This window comes from Mustela lutreola, chromosome 3, assembly GCF_030435805.1.
Source record: "Mustela lutreola isolate mMusLut2 chromosome 3, mMusLut2.pri, whole genome shotgun sequence".
Classification (NCBI taxonomy): Eukaryota; Metazoa; Chordata; class Mammalia; order Carnivora; family Mustelidae; genus Mustela; species Mustela lutreola.
In genome coordinates this window covers 65,476,969-65,496,164 of record NC_081292.1, presented here as the reverse complement: position 1 = coordinate 65,496,164, position 19,196 = coordinate 65,476,969, and the positions used below count along the sequence as shown (strand labels likewise).

The window sequence follows — 19,196 nt, the reverse complement described above, 5'->3', positions numbered from 1 at the left end:
CAAGAAGCTTACATTCTAATAGAATGAGACCAAAGTAAACACATACATATATAAGCCTCCTTCGGTGCAGGGAAGAAGAAACTACAAAGCAGTGAGCACTGTAGACTGTGATGGAGTAGGGGGGGCAGCAGAGAGGACAGGATTATGAAGTTTCCTGAAGGAACGGAGCCCTGAAAGCCCAGTGAGAATACAAAAGGATAGAAGGGCTAGCAAGAAACAAAAGAAGCCAGAGATCCCATGGGAAGAGAGAATCACTCTACATACCAGCTCTCTGTGGGGTGGGAGTGGGGAAAGTTGTTCTCGCTTTAAAAAATGAAAGGGTTGGAAATGAGAACAAAAAGGAATTAGAAATATAAAAGATCTTAGGGGTACCTGGGTGACTCTGTCAGTTAAGCATCTGACTTAAATGCTCAGGTCCTAATCTCGGAGTCCTAGAATCAAACCCCAGTCAGGCTCCCCTTAGCAGGGAGTCTGCTTCTCCTTTTCCTTCTCCCTCTGCCTCTCCCCTGGTTCATGATCATGTGATCTTTTTCTTTCTCTGTCAAATAAAATTTTTAAAAATCTTTAAAAGAAAAAGAAGTATAAAAGATCTTAGTATGAATGGGGCGCCTGGGTGGCTCAGTGGTTTAAGCCTCTGCCTTCAGCTCAGGTCATGATCTCAGGGTCCTGGGATCGAGCCCCACGTCGGGCTCCCTGCTCAGCAGGGAGTCTGCTTCTCTCCCTCTCTCTCTGCCTGCCTCTCTGCCTACTTGTGATCTCTCTCTATCAAATAAATAAATAAAAATCTTTAAAAAAAAAAAAAAAGGAGATCTTAGTATGAAAAGTTTTCCCCTTCAGGTCATATGATCATTTAATCAAGAGAAAAAATACCATTTTGTTTGATTATGTATGGGCTTCTAAGTAAAAAATATGTTCTTGATAAAACTGAAAATATGTTTTCTATCTCTTCATAATAAAGATAAGAGTTACCTTCATGCATGTTAATGGCTGAAACAATGACAGAAATCTAAAATGATGACTAATCTAACAAATATTTATATTTGACTTAGAAATGCACTATCAGATTTTTTACAACAAATGTACCCCTTATTTAATACTACTGCTAACTTTTTTTAAAAAATCAATTTTATGGTTTGTCTATATTTCATATCAGTCCTTCGAGATGGACTCCTAGAAATAGAATTGCCAGGCCAAATAGTTTGAATATTTTTAAAGCTTGGTATATTATTAGCTTACACTAAAGTTAGAACTAGATTCACTACATCAACAGAAGGTGACCAAGTAATAATACATGTGTATTCAGTGTTACTATAAATAATAATGAAAAAATAAATACTCAGAAATGAAAATCTAAAAGTATATTATAAGTAGATCTGGGGCTTTCGATGATTATGATTAAAAAGAAGTCAGGATAGGGTATGTGCTTTGGTGAGTGCTGTGAAGTGTGTAAACCTGGTGATTCACAGACCTGTACCCCTGGGGATAAAGCATTTTGGCATTTAACTGCCCTTTCCTGAGATAAGTGTATATATGTGTTTGTGTGTATATATGTACTCTCTTCATTAAATACTTGGCATACCATTTTCTTTCATTTATGGTTTATTTTTCCAGCTCATTAAATATTTTTTTATATCAGGAAAAAATATATAAGTTTATAAAAAATAAAAAATTAAAAAAAAAAGAAGTCAGGATAAACTTTTGTTTAGGATGACAAGCTAATTAGTGTGTTTGTGTGTGTGTGAACATGTTTGTGCATAAGTATTGGATGTACATGCACAAAATAATGGACAAAGAAAAATAAAAGTGGAAGAGTCCATAATTTCTGAATGAAATAAGAAGAATGAAATCATTAAATGAACTACTTGTAAATAGGTACATATAATTTATTTTATACCTCCCACAATTTCTTGTTTTTTTCCTTTTTTAAAAAAGGTTTTATTTATTTATTTGTCAGAGTGAGAGATCTCAAGCAGGGGAAGCAGCAGGCAGAGAGAGAAGCAGGCTCCCTGCTGAGCAAAGACTCCAATGTGGGGCTCAATCCCAGGACCCTGGGATCATGACCAGAGCTAAAGGCAGATAGATGCTTAACCAACTGAGCCACCCATGTGTCCCCTCCCACAATTTCTTACCCAACTCTATCTAGCAATAAGTTTTCAATTTTAATAATCAAGTGTTAAGGTTAGAGGAAAAACTCATATATTAAAGATCAACAAATTAGTTTTTGATGTAGATTAGATTAGCTCTCTATTTCTACAATTCAGGACTCTGCACAGTACTTTTTTTCAAATACCTCTAGAAAGAAGTAACTAATACAGTTTAAGAAGTGGCTCAGATTTTTCAAAAGTCAAAGGACTTCGTCACCAGTGAAGTTTCATGAAAGGCAAATCTGAAGCTATTAAAAGTCAAATATCCACCTCACATCAGTCAGAATGGCTAGTATCAAAATAACAAGAAATAACAAGTGTTGGCAAAGACATGGAGGAAAGGAAACCCTCATGCACTGTTGGCGGTAATGTAAATTTCTGGGGTCCTTAAGGAAAACAGTAGGGAAGTTCCTCAAATAACTAAAAATAGAAGTATCATATGATCCATAACTCCAGTTCTGGGCGTTTGCCTGAGGGAAATGAAAACACCAATTCAAAAAGATATATGTATACCTGTTTGTTGCAGCATTATTTACAGTATGTAAGCAACTTAAGCGTCCATCTATAGATGAATTGATCTAGAAGATGTGGTATGGAATAGAATATGAAATTCACTATGGAATATTACTCAGCCATTAAAAAGCATTAAATCTGGCCATTTGTGACAACACAGATTAACAGTATTATGCCAAGTGAAGTGAGTCAGACAGAAAGACACCATATAACTTCATTTATAGTGGAATCTAAAAAACAAAACAAGCAAACAACAACAAAAAGAGAAACAGATTCATCAATACAGAGAACAAACAAGGAGTTGCCAGCAGGGAGGAGGGTGGGGGATAAGTGAAATAGATGAAGAGGATTAAGAGGTACACACTTCTGATTATAAGTCCTAGAAACATACAACATAGGGAAATATAGTCAATAATATTGTAATAACTTTGTAAAAAAATGTCAAATCTTAAAAACATGCTTTTTTGACATTGCTACATGGAAGTGTACAATAATCCAATTTATCACCAATTACCCATATATTCTCAAATATCTAAATATTTCCAAAGAATGTGGTCCCAGAGGCTCAGGTATCCTGATTTTAATTTGAGAAGTCAACCAGAAGTCAACCTGTGTTGAAACAATGTTCTCTCCTTCTAGACATAGCAAAGAAGTGAATTTCTCTACCATAATTATAAGCAGAACGTTTACATCTTACAGAACACTGAGCGGGAAGTTTTGGCCTTTGAAACATTTCCCGTTGGACCACAAGGGCATGCAACAGGGAGGTGGAAGGAGCAGAAGGTTTGAAGATGTGAGTTAGATTGCAAAGGCTAAGAGCTCCTCAGTCCTATGCTCTCCCAGGCATCTGGATGCAAAAGAGCCAATGCTCAAAGTTTGTCTTTGCAACAATGAATAGAAAAAAAATCAATTTCTGAGTGATGTCTCAGAAGTTTCTTTCACTCAGTTTTGCCCCTTCTGGCTCTAAAATGAATGAAACGTTTCCAGAGCAGGCTTCCAATACGTCAAGCTGAAACTTTGAAACAAAGTTCCTGCCAGTTCTTTCTATGAAATCCTGAAGTTTTTTTTTTTTTTTTTTAAAGATTTTTTATTTATTTATTTGTCAGAGAGAGAGCGAGCGAGAGCGAGCATAGGCAGACAGAGTGGAAGTCAGAGTCAGAGGGAGAAGCAGGCTCCCTGCAGAGCAAGGAGCCGGATGTGGGACTCGATCCCAGGACACTGGGATCATGACCTGAGCCGAAGGCAGCTGCTTAATCAACTGAGCCACCCAGGCGTCCCCTGAAGTTTTTTTTTGACACTAGTTTTATTGTACTGCACTACTGGGCTCAGTATGAACAGAGAATCCAGAAGCTGAGCGGGGAGCAAATTTAAACCCGGGAGGGAGGATGGGGGGTAGGAGACTGCAGGGCTAGAACAGGGTGAGCACCACAGGTGGCTTTAACAGCCAACAGCTGCTAGAGATCATAACCCCACTGCTTGTTCTCTACCCCTCGCCAGAATCCTGTGTTTCAAAGATTATTATAACTAAAGGGACTTCGCTGCCATCTAATCTGAATAATGAACTCAAGCTCCAAAACAATCAAGGATTTTTTTTTTCTTTTAACTAAATGTACCTGAATGTAGTAGAGTGACCTTAATCACCAAGCCAAAGTCTTAAAAACCCAGGGGAGGAGAAGAGGGTAAAAAAATTACACAAGGCAGCCAGGGACGGGGTAAAGAGTGAGGAAAGAGAGGGTAAGCAGGGATTCCCGGGACAGGACCCTTCTCCCATTGGACCTAACTTTTCAAGCCCGCATGTGTCCAAGGCCCTGGCAAACTCATTGGATGTCCAGGCTTTAAACAGTCCCGCCCAGGGTCCGCGCGCGGGCGAGCAGAGTGTCCGTGCGCGGGTTCATGGTCCCGCGACGCCGGGAGCGGTGCCCCGTCCCCCCGCAGACAATGCCAGGCGCCCGCTGCCGCTTCGGGATCCGCGCGCTGCGCCGCCTGCTACACCCTGCGTAGCCGAGGGGAGACACACTCTCCGACACCAGGAGCTCCAGCGTGCCCACATAGTCCCGCTCGCTCTTCTGGAGCTCGCTGAGCACGCACACGCGCAAGCGAAGCTGTTTCTCCAGGTCCTTGGCTCTCTGGGCGCGGCCGTCCCAGCGGCTCCCGTCGGTCATGGTGGGTGGCGGGACGCAGGGCTGCTGTGCTGCGCGCTATTCCGCGAGCCGACTGGCGCCCGGCCCCGCGCCGGCCAGAGGGGAAAGTTGCTGCCTCCGAGAAGCCCGAGGGGGTACCGGCGACTTTACAGGCTGGGGAGAGGCTGGGGTGTTAGGAGAGGAAAGGGCGCTCGCTGAAACTCGGGCGCGGGAGGCGCGAGGCTCTTGAGCAGAGAACTCCCAAGAGAGGCGGCCCCGGTCCGGGACCTGCATGCCGAGCCCCGCGGCTCCGGCCTCACGCGGCAGGGGCTGGCGGGGAGGCAGCTCCGACAGCGAGAGCGGTGACTTAAACATTAATCAAATGCTTTGTACCCATGGGACTCCGACCCTTTACCCTTCGCCAAATCTCAGGAAAAATGAAACCACCCTGGGGAAGTGTGTTGCATGCCAGCTAACACACACACACACACACACACACACGGAGTCAGCACTTGAGTTGGAACTAATTGGAGATTCCCAAACCTAGGAGGACATTCTCCAAGACACAGCTCAAGGGTTGCTTCTATGATTCCCGCCTATTGTTTAGCTTTAATGTGTTTTGTACAAATCCTGAAAGCAAAGACACAAGTCCCCACGGTTACATAACTGGATGGGAACAAAACAACCATGGTATTGACACTCCCATCTTTGAAAAGAAACACACTGATTTTTGGTTTTGTTTGGGCACAAAATAGGTTTGCTTTTAAAAGCCCCCCAACCGAGAATAATTCACAGGGCAGACACCCTCCTGCCTGTGCTTGGAAAGTCAATTAGCATAAAAAATGAAGACACTATGGGAAAGTGACAGCCCTGGCCCAAACAACAGACTCCAGATAGAATGAGCATCCCCATTGCACTGTGCTGTTTTGGAGGGATGCTTTGCATGCCTATGACTTTTTTCCAATAGCAAGATAATATGAAATTCAATCACAGGCAAAAATATTTTGTTTCTGAGAGCTGCTATGATTTAACACAGTGTCACTAAATGAGCAGCTTTGTCTAAAGCTGTTATTGAGTGGTTATCAAAAGATATGTAGATACACATAAAGGTATATAGATACAGATATATTCTTAGGATTTGAAAAAGGAGAGAAACACAGAGCATGTCCTGATTGGAATATGTATGTTTATTGCCTTTTCTCACTTGGAAACAGAATCAGAAGCTAATGATCACTGAACATTTAACAATTCCACGCAGAGTAATCCATATAAACTTTTGTCTTTATATTATCCACATTGATTTTTCAGTGTCATTTTTTTCCTACTTAGAACTTGAAGCACTCCACACTAATGACATTTAAATAAACTGAAGAGTGAATGGGTTTGATGAAAGTAGCATGTTAATTTTTCCCAATAGTTGAAAGCATTAGCAAATCTCTAAAAATAAAAGATATTTTCCACATTACTTACATTAAAATAATTATTAGAGATATCTTTTCAGAGCATGATGAATCCCTATGTCCCTCAAAGAGCAAAGAGGGAGTGAAATATTCTTCTTTTATTAAGGGCACGGCTTTTGAATGTGTGAGGAGCTGATGGACAAGATATGATTTTCCTTTGTTTTGTGCATGCCTATCTACAGGTAGCTCTGAACAAAGGACAAATAAGCAAATGGCTTCACACCTTGTGGCAGAAGAACAAAGGAGGAGGAGCCTTAAAGAGCAGATCTCATAACCCCTAGTAAACAATAAACAAAAGTAACAAGGGGAGGACCAAGGAAATACACATCCAACAATGAATGGGGAAAATCAAACATGGTTTATCCTTTTCACAATGTACCACAAGCAGCTAGGAATGAATGCTTTTCCTCCTTCTTACATCTACCCTTCTCAAATGAAAAACGTGAGTAAATAAATCAGGCTTTCCATTCAGGCACTCTTATAGGTAAATATATATATATATTTCTAACCAATCCCCCCCCAATTTTGAGCCTGTTTATGCCATTATCCTTCTATCAAAAATAATTAGTTTATATTCAAGCCACTAGAGCTTCAGCCTCATCTCTGAGAGTAATATATTGAGCTTAAATCTCCAGTGGGGTTTTACCTACCCAAACCATTTGCCTTGAATCTACAAACGTGTATTGAGTACCTCTATGTGCATTGCATGGACCTATGGCCTGAGGACCACAGAGACTTGATCTCTAGGCAAATATTTCTGAAGGTATTTCACAGACCATTACATGGAGGTCTTGTTAAACATTTATGGGCCTTATTCTAGATGTATTGAAGGAGAATCTCAGAGATGCAAGCCCTAAACTCTTTTGACGGGTTTTCATATTATTCTTAGCCTCACTAATATTTGAGAACCACCATTCTAAGGAATTGTAATTGAGTAGGAGAGTGTTATAAATATAAGTAATTCTGTTCAAAGGAAGCTGCAAGGCATGCTTTGAAAAAAATAAGTACAAGGATGTTAACAGAAAAATATTAAAGTGTGCACATCCAATTGTCTCTCAGAAATGCTCATGTAGAAATTATTATGATATTAACAGTTTTTCCCCATTCATCTGTTCCTCAGTGTAGTATTCCTCAACACCATTTGTAATAAATGAACAGCTTCAGAACACCATGTAGTGCCTTCTGAAAGGCACCTCTCAGTGTCTTTTATAGCCCTGGCAGGAGTTCTTAATTCCTTATCAAAGACTTAAGAGCATAAGAAAACAGGGCCAGAGTATCTGGAAACCTTCACTTTGATGGCAAATAGGGTCTTTCATAAACTCTGAATGTGTTGTATCCCTCCCCACTTCCTCTATTGAAACTTTAAGCTCTGTCTGCCAGGAAAAGGAAAGCAACAACAAAAATGATGGACAGGATCCAGTTTTTTCCTGAAATACTAATGAGGTTGAAGCATCCAATAAAAAAGGGATGGGAAAAAAGAAGATAGTGAGAAAAGGCTAAGTGGTAAACTAGCCCAGCCATTAGGTTTATTTCATATGCATGTACTTGTTCAGGTTAAAATCTATTATTATACGGTTCAAAGAGCCAAAGTACAATGCACAGTAGGTTTTCTTTGGTCAGACTTAGAGAAGAACAACTCCTGGACAGAAGAACCCAAGATGGTCTCTTAAAAAAAAAAAAAAAAAAAAAAAAGAGTTCCCAACTTCTATTTATGATAGAGATCATTTTAGCTTGCCTGCCATCCCGGTACTAGTGTTTTCCCAGGTGAAGTAATAAATCAGATTTGATGTGGAAGTCATTTAAAGACTACAGCACTGGCTAAAAACAAGAAAGAAAGATCACTTCATTGCACAGCCATCTTGTTAAACAGAGAATTCTAGGAGACAGACTTTTTTATTTACAAGTAAAAATGATTCTGGCATTTCCTTTACTACTCTAGCCTATGATAGATGATTCTAGATTATACTCATATAAAAAATATAGGTATGTTGGAGCTGTATAAAGCATAATTAAGAGTCTTGAACAAGAAGAGATCAAGAGAGTTTTTCCTGGAATACAAGAAGGGTTTGAATCTGCTTCAAATCCCTCAGGTAAAGGCAAATGTCATTTATGACCCAGCCTCTCAGGGTTTATTTCATGCCACTCTCACCTTGGCAAATGAACCCCAGCCATGCGGGAGTACTTTCAGAATTCTTAAATGCCAAGATCCATAGCACAGTCCTTTTTCTTATCATCCGTTATGTTCATTATAATTGCCAGGTCAATTGATGGAATTCTTTACTGGACCACAGTATCTTGAAGGAAAAGACAGTGTCACCACAGCTTCTCCAGAATCTGGCATACAGTCTTGTTAAATATATATTTGTTGATCAAATGAATGAATGAATGAATTGCACTGGAATTCTTTAATCTCTGAACAAAAATGGTCTTTGTTTAGACTTGGCTTTTTGCTTCTCTACAATTTCTTCAGGAGAAGGCAAGATAGATACCCTTTTATTTTCTCAGAGAAAAAGGGTGTATATGTAAATAACTGTCACTGTGACTCATGATCCTGTTTAGAGGACAAGAAGAAACTACAAATATTACATTTCTTATATTCTCAAAGAAGTATCATTCATTTCACCTGAAATGTGGCAATCACATAACTAAATCCATATACACTATTCCTAAACCAATCATGGGAAACTGAAAGAAATACATGATAATAAATTCAGGAAAGAAATCACATTACCAAAGCAAAAAAGTTTACTGAAAACAGATATATAATATATTAGGCTAGAGAGTTCCTATAAACCCTCTTATATTTCACCTTCCCAACACAGATTTTCTTATTGTGAACATCTTGCATTAGTGTGGCACACTTGTTACAATTAATCAGCCAATATGTATAAATTATTATTAATGAAAATCTATAGTTTACATTAGAATCCACTCCTTGTGTTGCACATTCTGTGTGTTTTAACAGATGTATGATATAGGGGCGCCTGAGTGGCTTAGTCTGTTAAGCGTCTAACTCTTGATTTTGGCTCAGGTCATGATCTCAGGGTCCAGAGATTGAGCCCTGCATCAGGCTCTGTGCTAAGAGGGGAGTCTGCTTCTCTGCCTCTCTCTCTCTCTCTGCCCCTTCCATCTTGCTCTTTTGCTCTCTTTCTCTTCAATAAATAAGTAAATCTTTTTAAAAAATGTATGACATATCTCCACCACTACAGGTCAGAAAACAATTTCTAAAAGTGCCCTGCTCTCTACATATTTACTCCTCTCTCCATTCCCCCATCCTGGCAATTACTGATCTTTTTACTGTCTCTGTAGTTTTGTCTTTTACAGAGTGACACATAGTTGGAATCATACATTATGTACATTTTCAGACAAGCTTCTTCCACTTAGCAATCTGCATTTAAGTTTCCTCCATGTCTTTTCATGGCTTGATAGCTCATTTCTTTTTATCACTGAATAAAATTCCATTATCAGGATGTACCAGCTTATCAACTTACCTCTTGAAGGACATCTTGAATGTTTCCACATTTTGGCAATTAGGAAGAAAGATACTATGAACATTATTGGGCAGGTTTTATACAGATAGAACATTTCAACTCCTTCGAGTAAATACCAAGGAGTATGACTGCTGGATCACAAGATGAGAGTGTATTTCAGCCAAACTGTTTTGAAGAGACTGTATCATTTTTTATTCCCATCAGCAGTGAACGAATATTCCTCTTGTTCCACATCCTCACCAGCCATTAGTGGTATCAGGATTTGGGATTTTGGCCATTCTAATTGGTATGTAGTTGCATCCTATTGTTGTTTTATTTTATAATTCCCTAGTGCCATACAAGACTGAATATCGTTTCATATGCTTATTGTCATCTGTTTATCCTCTCTCATAATCTGTCTGTTAAGGTCTTTGGTCCCATTTTAATGAAGTTGCTTTCTTATTAAGCTATAGGAGCTCTTTGTATATTTTGTACAATAGTCCTTTTATCAGATATGTCTTTTGCAAATAATTTCTCCCAGTCTGTGGCCCGTCTTTCTATTCTTTTGACGTTGTCTTTTGGCAGAGAAGATCTTGACTTTAATGAAGTTCAACTTAACAAGTTTTTCTTTCACAGATCACATTTTTGGCACTCTACCCAAAAAATGTTTGGATTTATCATTGTCACACCCAAAGTTGCCCAGATTTTCTCTTAGGTTGTCTTCTCAGATGTTTAGCTTTGCATTTTACATTCAGGCCCATGATCTGTGTTTTTTTTTTTTTTTTTTTTTAAAGACTTTATTTATTTATTTGCCAGAGACAGAGGGAGAGAGAGCGTGAGCACAGGCAGACAAAGAGGCAGGCAGAGGCAGAGGGAGAAGCAGGCTCCCTGCTGAGCAAGGAGCCCGATGTGGGACTCGATCCCAGGACCCTGGGATCATGACCTGAGCCGAAGGCAGCTGCTTAACCAACTGAGCCACCCAGGCGTCCCTGGCCCATGATCTGTGAATTAATATTTTTGAGAGGTGTAAGGTCTTTGTCTAGATTTGTGGGGTTTTTTTGGTTTGTTTTTTTGCATTGATTGTTCAGTTGTTCCTGCATGACTTGATGAAAAGATTATCCTTTCTCCATTAAATTGCCTTTGCTCCTTTCTCAAAGATCAGTTGATTATGTTTGTGTGGGTCTTTTTATGGACTCTTTATTCTCTTTCCTTGATCTATTTGTCTCTTCTTTCCCTAGTACTGCACTGTATTGATTACTCTAGATTTATACTTTGTCTCAAAGTTACTCCTCTGACTTTGTTCTTCGCCATATCAGAGTCTTTTGCCCCTCCATATCAACTTAGAATAGTTTTTTCAATATTTACAAGATAGCTTGCTGAGATTTTGTTTGGAATTATGTTGAATCTATATATCAAGTTAGAAAGAACTGACGTACTTACAATATGGAATATTTCTACCCATGAACATAGAATATCTCTTCATTTATTTGTATCTACATTGCTTTCTTTCATCAGAGTTTCATTATGTTTCTCATATAGATATTACATATACTGTGTTAACATTATACCTATGTATAATTTTTGGTACTAAAAATAAGAATGAAGCTGCTATAAACTTTAGTGTGCAGGTTTTTGTGTGGACATCAGGTTTACAAAGTAAATGGTCTTGTGTTTTTTATTTCAAATTTTAATTATTCATTACTAGTATAGAAGAAAGCAATTAGCTTTTTATTTTAGTCTAGTATCCTTCTAGCTTGTTTTAATCACTTACTAGTAACAGGAGGTTTTTATTGTTAATGTTTTGGACTTCCACATAGTCATGTCATCCTACAGCAAGGATAGTTTTATTTCTTCCTTCCTAATCTGTACACTTTTAATTTCCTTTTCTTATTTTATTGCATTAGCTAGGATTTAATACAATATAAAATAGAAGTGGTAAGAGCACATATCTTTGCCTTATTCTTGATCTTAGTGGGAAACCATCTAGTTGCTCACCATTAAGTATGATATTAGCTGTAGGTTTTCAAGGATGTTCTTTAACAAGTTGAGAGAGGGTATGCCCATTTTTGATAGTTGTTTTAATTCTTATATTGGCAACATCTGTAAATAAGCAACACACTTAAAATACTCCTTCCTGTTACAGAAAAGTTATGCAATGTCTCCTGACTACCCATTGTATTACATGAGACTATTAACAATTCTGCCTTTCTTTCTCTGACTCACCACCTTCCACCTTTACCTTTTAATCAGTAGCTTTAGTTTTGTACTGTCAGGATTGATAATATTTATCTTGTATTGTGTAACTACATTTAAGACATCCACATTTCTTTTTAAAAGTTTAAAATCAATTAACAGTGTATATATTATATGACTACTTAAATAATGCTCATTGCATAAATAAGTTGTACAATATAATTGTACTTCCTTCCCTTTTGGTCCAAATTCATAACACTCAGGACACTCAGGGACCTCTTCTAGGTTAAATGGGTTCTGTTTCATAACACACCATCAATTGATGAAAGACCTGCATGACATTGGGTTTCTTTCATATCTGAACCAAGACTTTATTAGACATTCTGTTAGGTTTTGGTTTTATTTTCTATTTTTGGTAGAGATTCTAATTTTCTGTGAAGAGAAGAAATCTATCCTTTCTTTGGAAAATCACTAATATTCTCCTGCCACTTATGTACTATCTGTTGCTCTGTTTTGTTTTTATTCTGTTCATTCTTCTTGGAGCCCTTGATTTCATTTGCACACTGGACTGATAGAATAAGTACCTGATCAAAAACTGTCATCCTGGGATTGTTTTTCCAATTCCAGTGAATTCCACCATCTCTCTTTTCAGAGTCTTTTCTCATGGTATATTCATTTTCTTGGGCTTCCATAACTAAGTTTTAACATCTCACAGTACTGGAAGATGAAAGTATAAGATCAAGAGGTTGAAAAGGTTGATTTCTTCTAAGGTCTATGAGGGACAATCTGATCATCCCTCTCTCCTATTGCTGGGTATCCTTAGATATTCCTTAGCTTGTAGATGGGTTCTCCCCATGTCTTCCACATTGTTTTTCTTCTGTGCATGTCTGTGTTCCCTTTTTTAGAAGAACAGTCATATTGGATTATGGTCTCTCCTAATGACCTCATTGTAAATTGATCTGAAAAACTTTGTTCCAAAGAAGGTCACATTCATAGGTCCTGGGGACTAGAATGACAAAATCTTTTGGGGGCATATAATTCAACTGACAACACTTGATATCTACACCCATTTCACTGGATTATATCTCAGATGACTTCCTTTAGAAGAGTGCATGACATAAAAATTTTCTGAGTCCTGGGAACTCTAAAATGTAGTTATTTTGCCATGATGCATTTGCTTCAGAATTATTATCCATTAGAAATGTAAATACCATTGCTCATTTTTCTCTTACCAGTTGTGTTGGTGATTAGAAATCCAGTGCCACTTTGACTCTCTATCCTTTGCAGATGACCTGTTTTATCTATGTGAAAGTTTTTTGGAATGCTCTTTCTTTTGTGTTCTGACAGAAAGATTTCAGGCATACATTTACATGTGGATTTTCTCTTAATTTACTGGAACTTGATAGACTCAAACAGAATAGTGTTTTCTGACCTCTGGGAAAGTTTTTTTGTAGTATTTCTTTAAAATTTCTTTCTCTTAGTGGGGCACCGGGTGGCTCAGTTGGTTAAATGTCTGACTCTTAATCTCAACTCAGATATTGATCTCAGGGTTGTGATTTCAAGCTCATTGAACTTAGAAATTATTTTAATTAAAATTTAAAATTAATTAATTTAATTTAAAAGTAAAATTAAAATTTATTTACCTTTGTTAATGTATGCCCATTTTTCTGGAAATCCTGTTAGTTGACTTGGGTCTCTTAGAATTATACTCTGAATATCTTATCTATTTCAAGTGTTCAATCTCCTTGTTTTGTTGTTGTTGCCTCTGTCTCATTCAATCTCTTTGTTTTTCTCTTTATGTTGTGCGAGAACTACTCACATTATATTCTAACCCTTCTTTAAATATTTCATTTGGCATATAATTAAATATATAATAACTGTTCCAATTTGTTCCTTGACTGTTCTTTCTTATAGCATTCTGCTCTTGTACTTGGGGTTACTACCTTCTCAACTCTTTCTCTGAAATTTCTTTGTTTCTTCTACCAACAATTTTTCTGTTGTTGTTGGTTTTTGGGTTTTTTCTTTTTCTTTCTTTCTTTCTTTCTTTCTTTTTTTTTTTTTTTTTTTTTGGTCTTGTCTTTGTCTTTCTTTTATCCAGTCCTTTTGTGATGCTGACAGTATATTCATTCCAATTAAGAAAAGGGAATGGGATTGTTTCTCTCTGCAGCAGGGATGTGTTTCCTATATTTATGTTGGTTTGTCTTTCTACTTGGTCTCATTAATAGACATTTACTGAGGCCTTTATGTAGGTGTCTAGGACTTGTCTAAATGGAATGAATTATTAATGGGTACAGGCAAGTAATACGTCTTTAGCTGTGGAAGTTCCAACTGCCAAAATGGGAGAACTTTAGTATGGGGTGCTGGCACCAAAAGTTCCAATTTTGCCTGTATTGATACTTGTATCTTATTAGAGAAGAATCTTTAGGTGTTTTTAGTCTGAGACTGATGCTTGATTTTTACACTAAGCATCAGAAAACACAGAGAAGGGAAGCAAATAAATGAGCATGTCAGGAAGAAAACATTAGGCTGCTGTGCAAATAGCCCTCTCAGATATGCCACCCTTCTCACTCTTGTTGCCTTTACACCCTCCAACTTTCCTCTAGGTCAACCTTCTCCTGTTTTCTGCTCTACACCTGCCTCACTCTTTTTCTTGTTGAAAATCTTCCATCCTCTTTTAATCTTTCATAAGTGTGTTGAAATCTCTCCCCTGCTCATGTTTCTATTTCATTTCCTTTATGGCAATGGGTGTTTTCTTTTACTCTTACCCAACGTTGGTAGGGGGGTTGAAGGGATTAAGGAAAAACACACACCCTCTGTCCATTATCTTGTACATCTATAAATACAAATTTCAAATTCTATGTAACACTGCTGCCAGTGGAACATTTAAATAAAAAAGTCTGTATTACCAAAAAGAGAAAACTAGTGGTGACTTCATATCTTGATTAATGACATGTATACATACACTTAAATAAGTGTACACACACAAGATGTGGTAGAACAAATAGCCAGTTCTAAGAGGAAAGTTATGGAACTGAAATACACTAGATGGAAGCATTTACATAATTTTTTAAAATAGTAAATGGCTGTTTTTTTTAAAGATTTTGCTTATTTGTTTGACACAGAGAGAGATCACAAGTAGGCAGAGAGACAGGCAGAGAGAGAGGGGGAAGCACATTCCCTGCTGAGCAGAAAGCCTGAAACAGGGCTCAATCCCAGGACCCTGAGATCATGACCTGAGCCAAGGGCAGTGGCTTTAACTCACTGAGACACCCAGGCCCCCCCTTCATAAGTTTTTAAAGATAATACTAGATAGTGGGTTACACAACATGTGGTATTTTACAGCATAACTGACCTCATTCAACCATTATAGGTACATAATGCCCTTTAATGAATTCCCTATATCCACATCATTTAGTAATTTCACAATTTGGTTGCTCCCACTAAGGGATAGAGTCTTTTTTTCCCACTACCTTAAGTCATAACTGACCTCGTGAATTGCCTTTTCCAAAAGGATATGATAGAAGTGATGATCTGTAAGTTCCAGAGATTAAGCCCTAGAAAAACTTGTAACTTCCATTTTTGCCCTCTTGAAAACCTGAGATCATCATCTAGACAAAAGCCCAGAGTAACCTTCTGTAGGATTGGAAGCCACGTGGAGAAGAGCCAAAGTACCTTAACCAACAGTCATCATCAGTTGTCAGATATGAGAGTGATACCAGATGGGACTCTAGTTCCAACTGAGCTGTCACATGACTGCAACCATATGAATGAGCTCAGGCAAGACCAGAAGAAGAAACACTCATGTGGTCTACTCACAAAATTAAGAAAAATAATAAATATTGATGTTTTAAGTCACTAAGTTTTGGAATGTATTTTTTTTTTCTTGAGTAATGGATTTTTAAAAACAACCTCTAACAGAAGTTCTGAACTTTGTGTCTAATTGAACATTTTTTTAGGGGTGGGGGAGGGGCAGAGGGAAAGGGAGAGAAAGACTCTTAGGCAAGCGCACGCCCAGCATGACATGGGGCTCTGTCTTACAACCCTGAGATCATGACCTGAGCCAAAATCAAGAGTTCAATGCTTCGCCAACTGAGCCACCAAGGTGACCCTCTTTCTGGGCCATTTTAATGGTACAGATTCTTTCCTTCAGCAATCAATGTGACTGAAGGAATTCTGTATACTGATTGGCTTAGGTCTGAATTTTTGCTTTTCCTTGAACTAGTTAGTGTAGCAAGAAGTTGTCAGGAGTGGCTTAGGTCAATATCATGGAAACCAGTGGAGTAGGAGTAAAGGGGATGCTACAGAGGCAATTACAATGTCTAGGACAGGTGGGAGGAGGCTAGTAACTCACCTTGGAAAAGTTTCTGTTCATGACCATTATGCATTGTTGCTTCTCTTGAAACCAACATTATCACTATGGAAACTGCTGGCACCTTTGCCCAACTTGCAACTATTAGAATCGTCACCTTTGAGTCTATCTAATCGCTGCTGCCATTACTTCAAGCCATTGCTGCCACCATTATGAAACTACTCCATAGCTTCAGTAATCATGACTTTCAGCGTGAGCTGCAGCTATTGCTAAAGTGCTGGACTGCGTTCTAACCTAAACTGAACTGAGAACAGGGTAAAGAGGTCTAACCAAGAAGGTAAAGTTGGAAAGACAGAAGACATGAAGCAGAAATAAAGGACAAAATGGGGAAGAAGAGGAGAATATCTGGCCCCACCTTGTTTGCAAAGGCACAGAATTCACAGATGGTCTGGAAAAGGCTATGTATCCCTGCCATTAGAAGCACAGCAGCTTTGGGGGTGTCAAGAACAGCTTTGATTGCAAAATCATCTATAAAAGAGAGAAAAGTCAATGTCCAGTGGAGGAGCCGGAATTTTAGGAAGTACTCTGTGTTCTAGAACACTCGCCACAGCTGCCACCCAGAATGATCTGTGGGCCTGCCTTGGAAGTCAAACATCTCCATCCCTGAAGAGTGTCTCATTGCCTCCAGGATCTCATTCATACATTCCCTCAAAGGCTGCCAGAGAGGCTTTTCTCACTTTGACAACTGTGAAGCCCTAGGAGGTTCTGTGTATTCCCACTTCTTATGTTTGGCTGCTGCTTTGAAAGTGCTCTGCAGCTGCACCCCAGGTCAGATTGACATGTGTAGTCTGTGGGATTAAGGGAGAGGGAAAAAGAAAAAGCTGGAAGGGAATATGCATATCCCAGGCAGATTTCTCTCAGCTCTTACATTCTGTCCTCTCACATTTGTATGCATTTGAGTCATATTTTATTTTTTAAAATGTGGTGCCAACTTAATGGGTTCTACTTGATCATATTTTCTTTTTGAGTGTGCATCCATATTCATAAGAGCATTGGATGCCTAGTTTTCCTTTTTTGTGCTCTCCTTAACAAGTTTTACTATTAAAGTTAACCTCAATTCTTACCATAAATGAGAAATCATCTAGAAAAATCTGTGGTCTGGAATAGTTTAAATTGAAATTTAATTTAATTTGATTAACATTGAAATTGTCTGGATTAAACATGTGAGCTGGAAGTCAGTTATAAGACAACCCATCCAATTGTAGTCCCTATTTAAATAGTAGTGATTAACCTAACATGCAACAACTATTTATATTCTCTTGTGAAAAAATTTGGGGGTTTATATTTTGCACAATAATATTTATTTCTCCCCAGCTTTTTATTTCGTTGCCATATAATTGAAAACAAAAATGCTGTATTTTAATCTCTTCTATATCAGTGTTGTGTCTTATTTCTAATATTTTATTTTATTTTTTTTATTTTTTAAAAGATTTTATTTATTTATTTGACAGACAGAAGTCACACGTAGGCAGAGAGGCAGGCAGAGAGAGAGGGGGTAGGGAGCAATCTCCCCACCAAGCAGAGAGCCCCATGAGGGGCCCCATCCCAGGACCCTGGATATCATGACCTGAGCCTAAGGCAGAGGCTTTAACCCAATGAGCCACCCAGGTGCTCCTATTTCTAATAGTTTATAAATTTTTTTTTTGTCCTTTTCTTCTTAACCAGTTTTTTGAGGAGGTTTTCTGTTTTAATGGTCTGTAAATCGATCTAGCTTTTGGAATTTCTAGTCTTTATACATATTTTCCTCTTTAATTATTTTTACCTCTTTATTAATTTTATTTTCTTATTTTCTTCACATTTGTCTTGCTGCTGTTTTTCTCATTCCCTAAGATAATTACTAAGATCCTATACAATCAATAATTTTTCTTTAATGGTGAAGATATTTAAGGCTATATATCTCCCTATGCACAGTTTTTTTTTTGTTTGCTTGTTTGTTTTACATCTCAATAATTTTAACTCTCTTCTTTACCCTGTTTCCTTAGCAGTTTGTAATTTCTACTTTGAGTTCTTCTTTGATCCAAGTGATTTAGGTGTGTGTTTTTTAATTTTCAAGTCACTAGTTTGGGTCATATATTTCATATTTATTTTTACTCTTAAAAAATTATAATTAGGTTTGTCTCCCTCCCAATCCCATCTTGTTTCATTGATTCTTCTCCTACCCACTTAAGCCCCCATGTTGCATCACCACTTCCTCATATCAGGGAGATCATATGTTAGTTGTCCTTCTCTGCTTGACTTATTTCACTAAGCATGATACACTCTAGTTCCATCCATGATGTCGCAAATGGCAAAATTTCATTTCTTTTGATGGCTGCATAGTATTCCATGGTGTATATATACCACATCTTCTGGATCCATTCATCTGTTGATGGACATCTAGGTTCTCTCCATAGTTTGGCTATTGTGGACATTGCTGCTATAAACATTCGGGTGCACGTGCCCCTTTGGATCACTATGTTTGTATCGTTAGAGTAAATACCCAATAGTACAATTGCTGGGTCATAGGGCAGTTCTATTTTCAACATTTTGAGGAACCTCCATGCTGTTTTCCAGAGTGGCTGCACCAGCTTGCATTCCCACCAATAGTGGAGGAGGGTTCCCCTTTCTCCGCATCCTCGCCAGCATCTGTCATTTCCTGACTTGTTGATTTTAGCCATTCTGACTGGTGTGAGGTGATATCTCATTGTGGTTTTGATTCGTATTTCCCTGATGCCGAGTGATATGGAGCACTTTTTCATGTGTCTGTTGGCCATCTGGATGTCTTCTTTGCAGAACTGTCTGTTCATGTCCTCTGCCCATTTCTTGATTGGATTATTTGTTCTTTGGGTGTTGAGTTTGCTAAGTTCTTTATAGATTCTGGACACTAGTCCTTTATCTGATATGTCGTTTGCAAATATCTTCTCCCATTCTGTCAGTTGTCTTTTGAT

General features: G+C 38.2%; 1 protein-coding gene across 1 annotated transcript; it reads right to left on the bottom strand.

Annotated features, from left to right (window-relative positions):
- Window positions 1–2,853: 2,853 nt before the first annotated feature.
- Window positions 2,854–5,220, bottom strand: LOC131826740 (phosphatidylinositol 3,4,5-trisphosphate-dependent Rac exchanger 2 protein-like). The gene has a single exon (XM_059166278.1). It carries the CDS (start codon window positions 4,817–4,819, stop codon window positions 4,493–4,495), a length of 327 nt encoding a protein of 108 aa, XP_059022261.1. The 5' UTR covers window positions 4,820–5,220; the 3' UTR covers window positions 2,854–4,492.
- Window positions 5,221–19,196: the final 13,976 nt, after the last annotated feature.

Excerpts from the sequence above, each read along its gene's own strand:
- LOC131826740 (XM_059166278.1), bottom strand. The coding sequence starts at position 4,819 with ATGACCGACGGGAGCCGCTGGGACGGCCGCGCCCAGAGAGCCAAGGAC.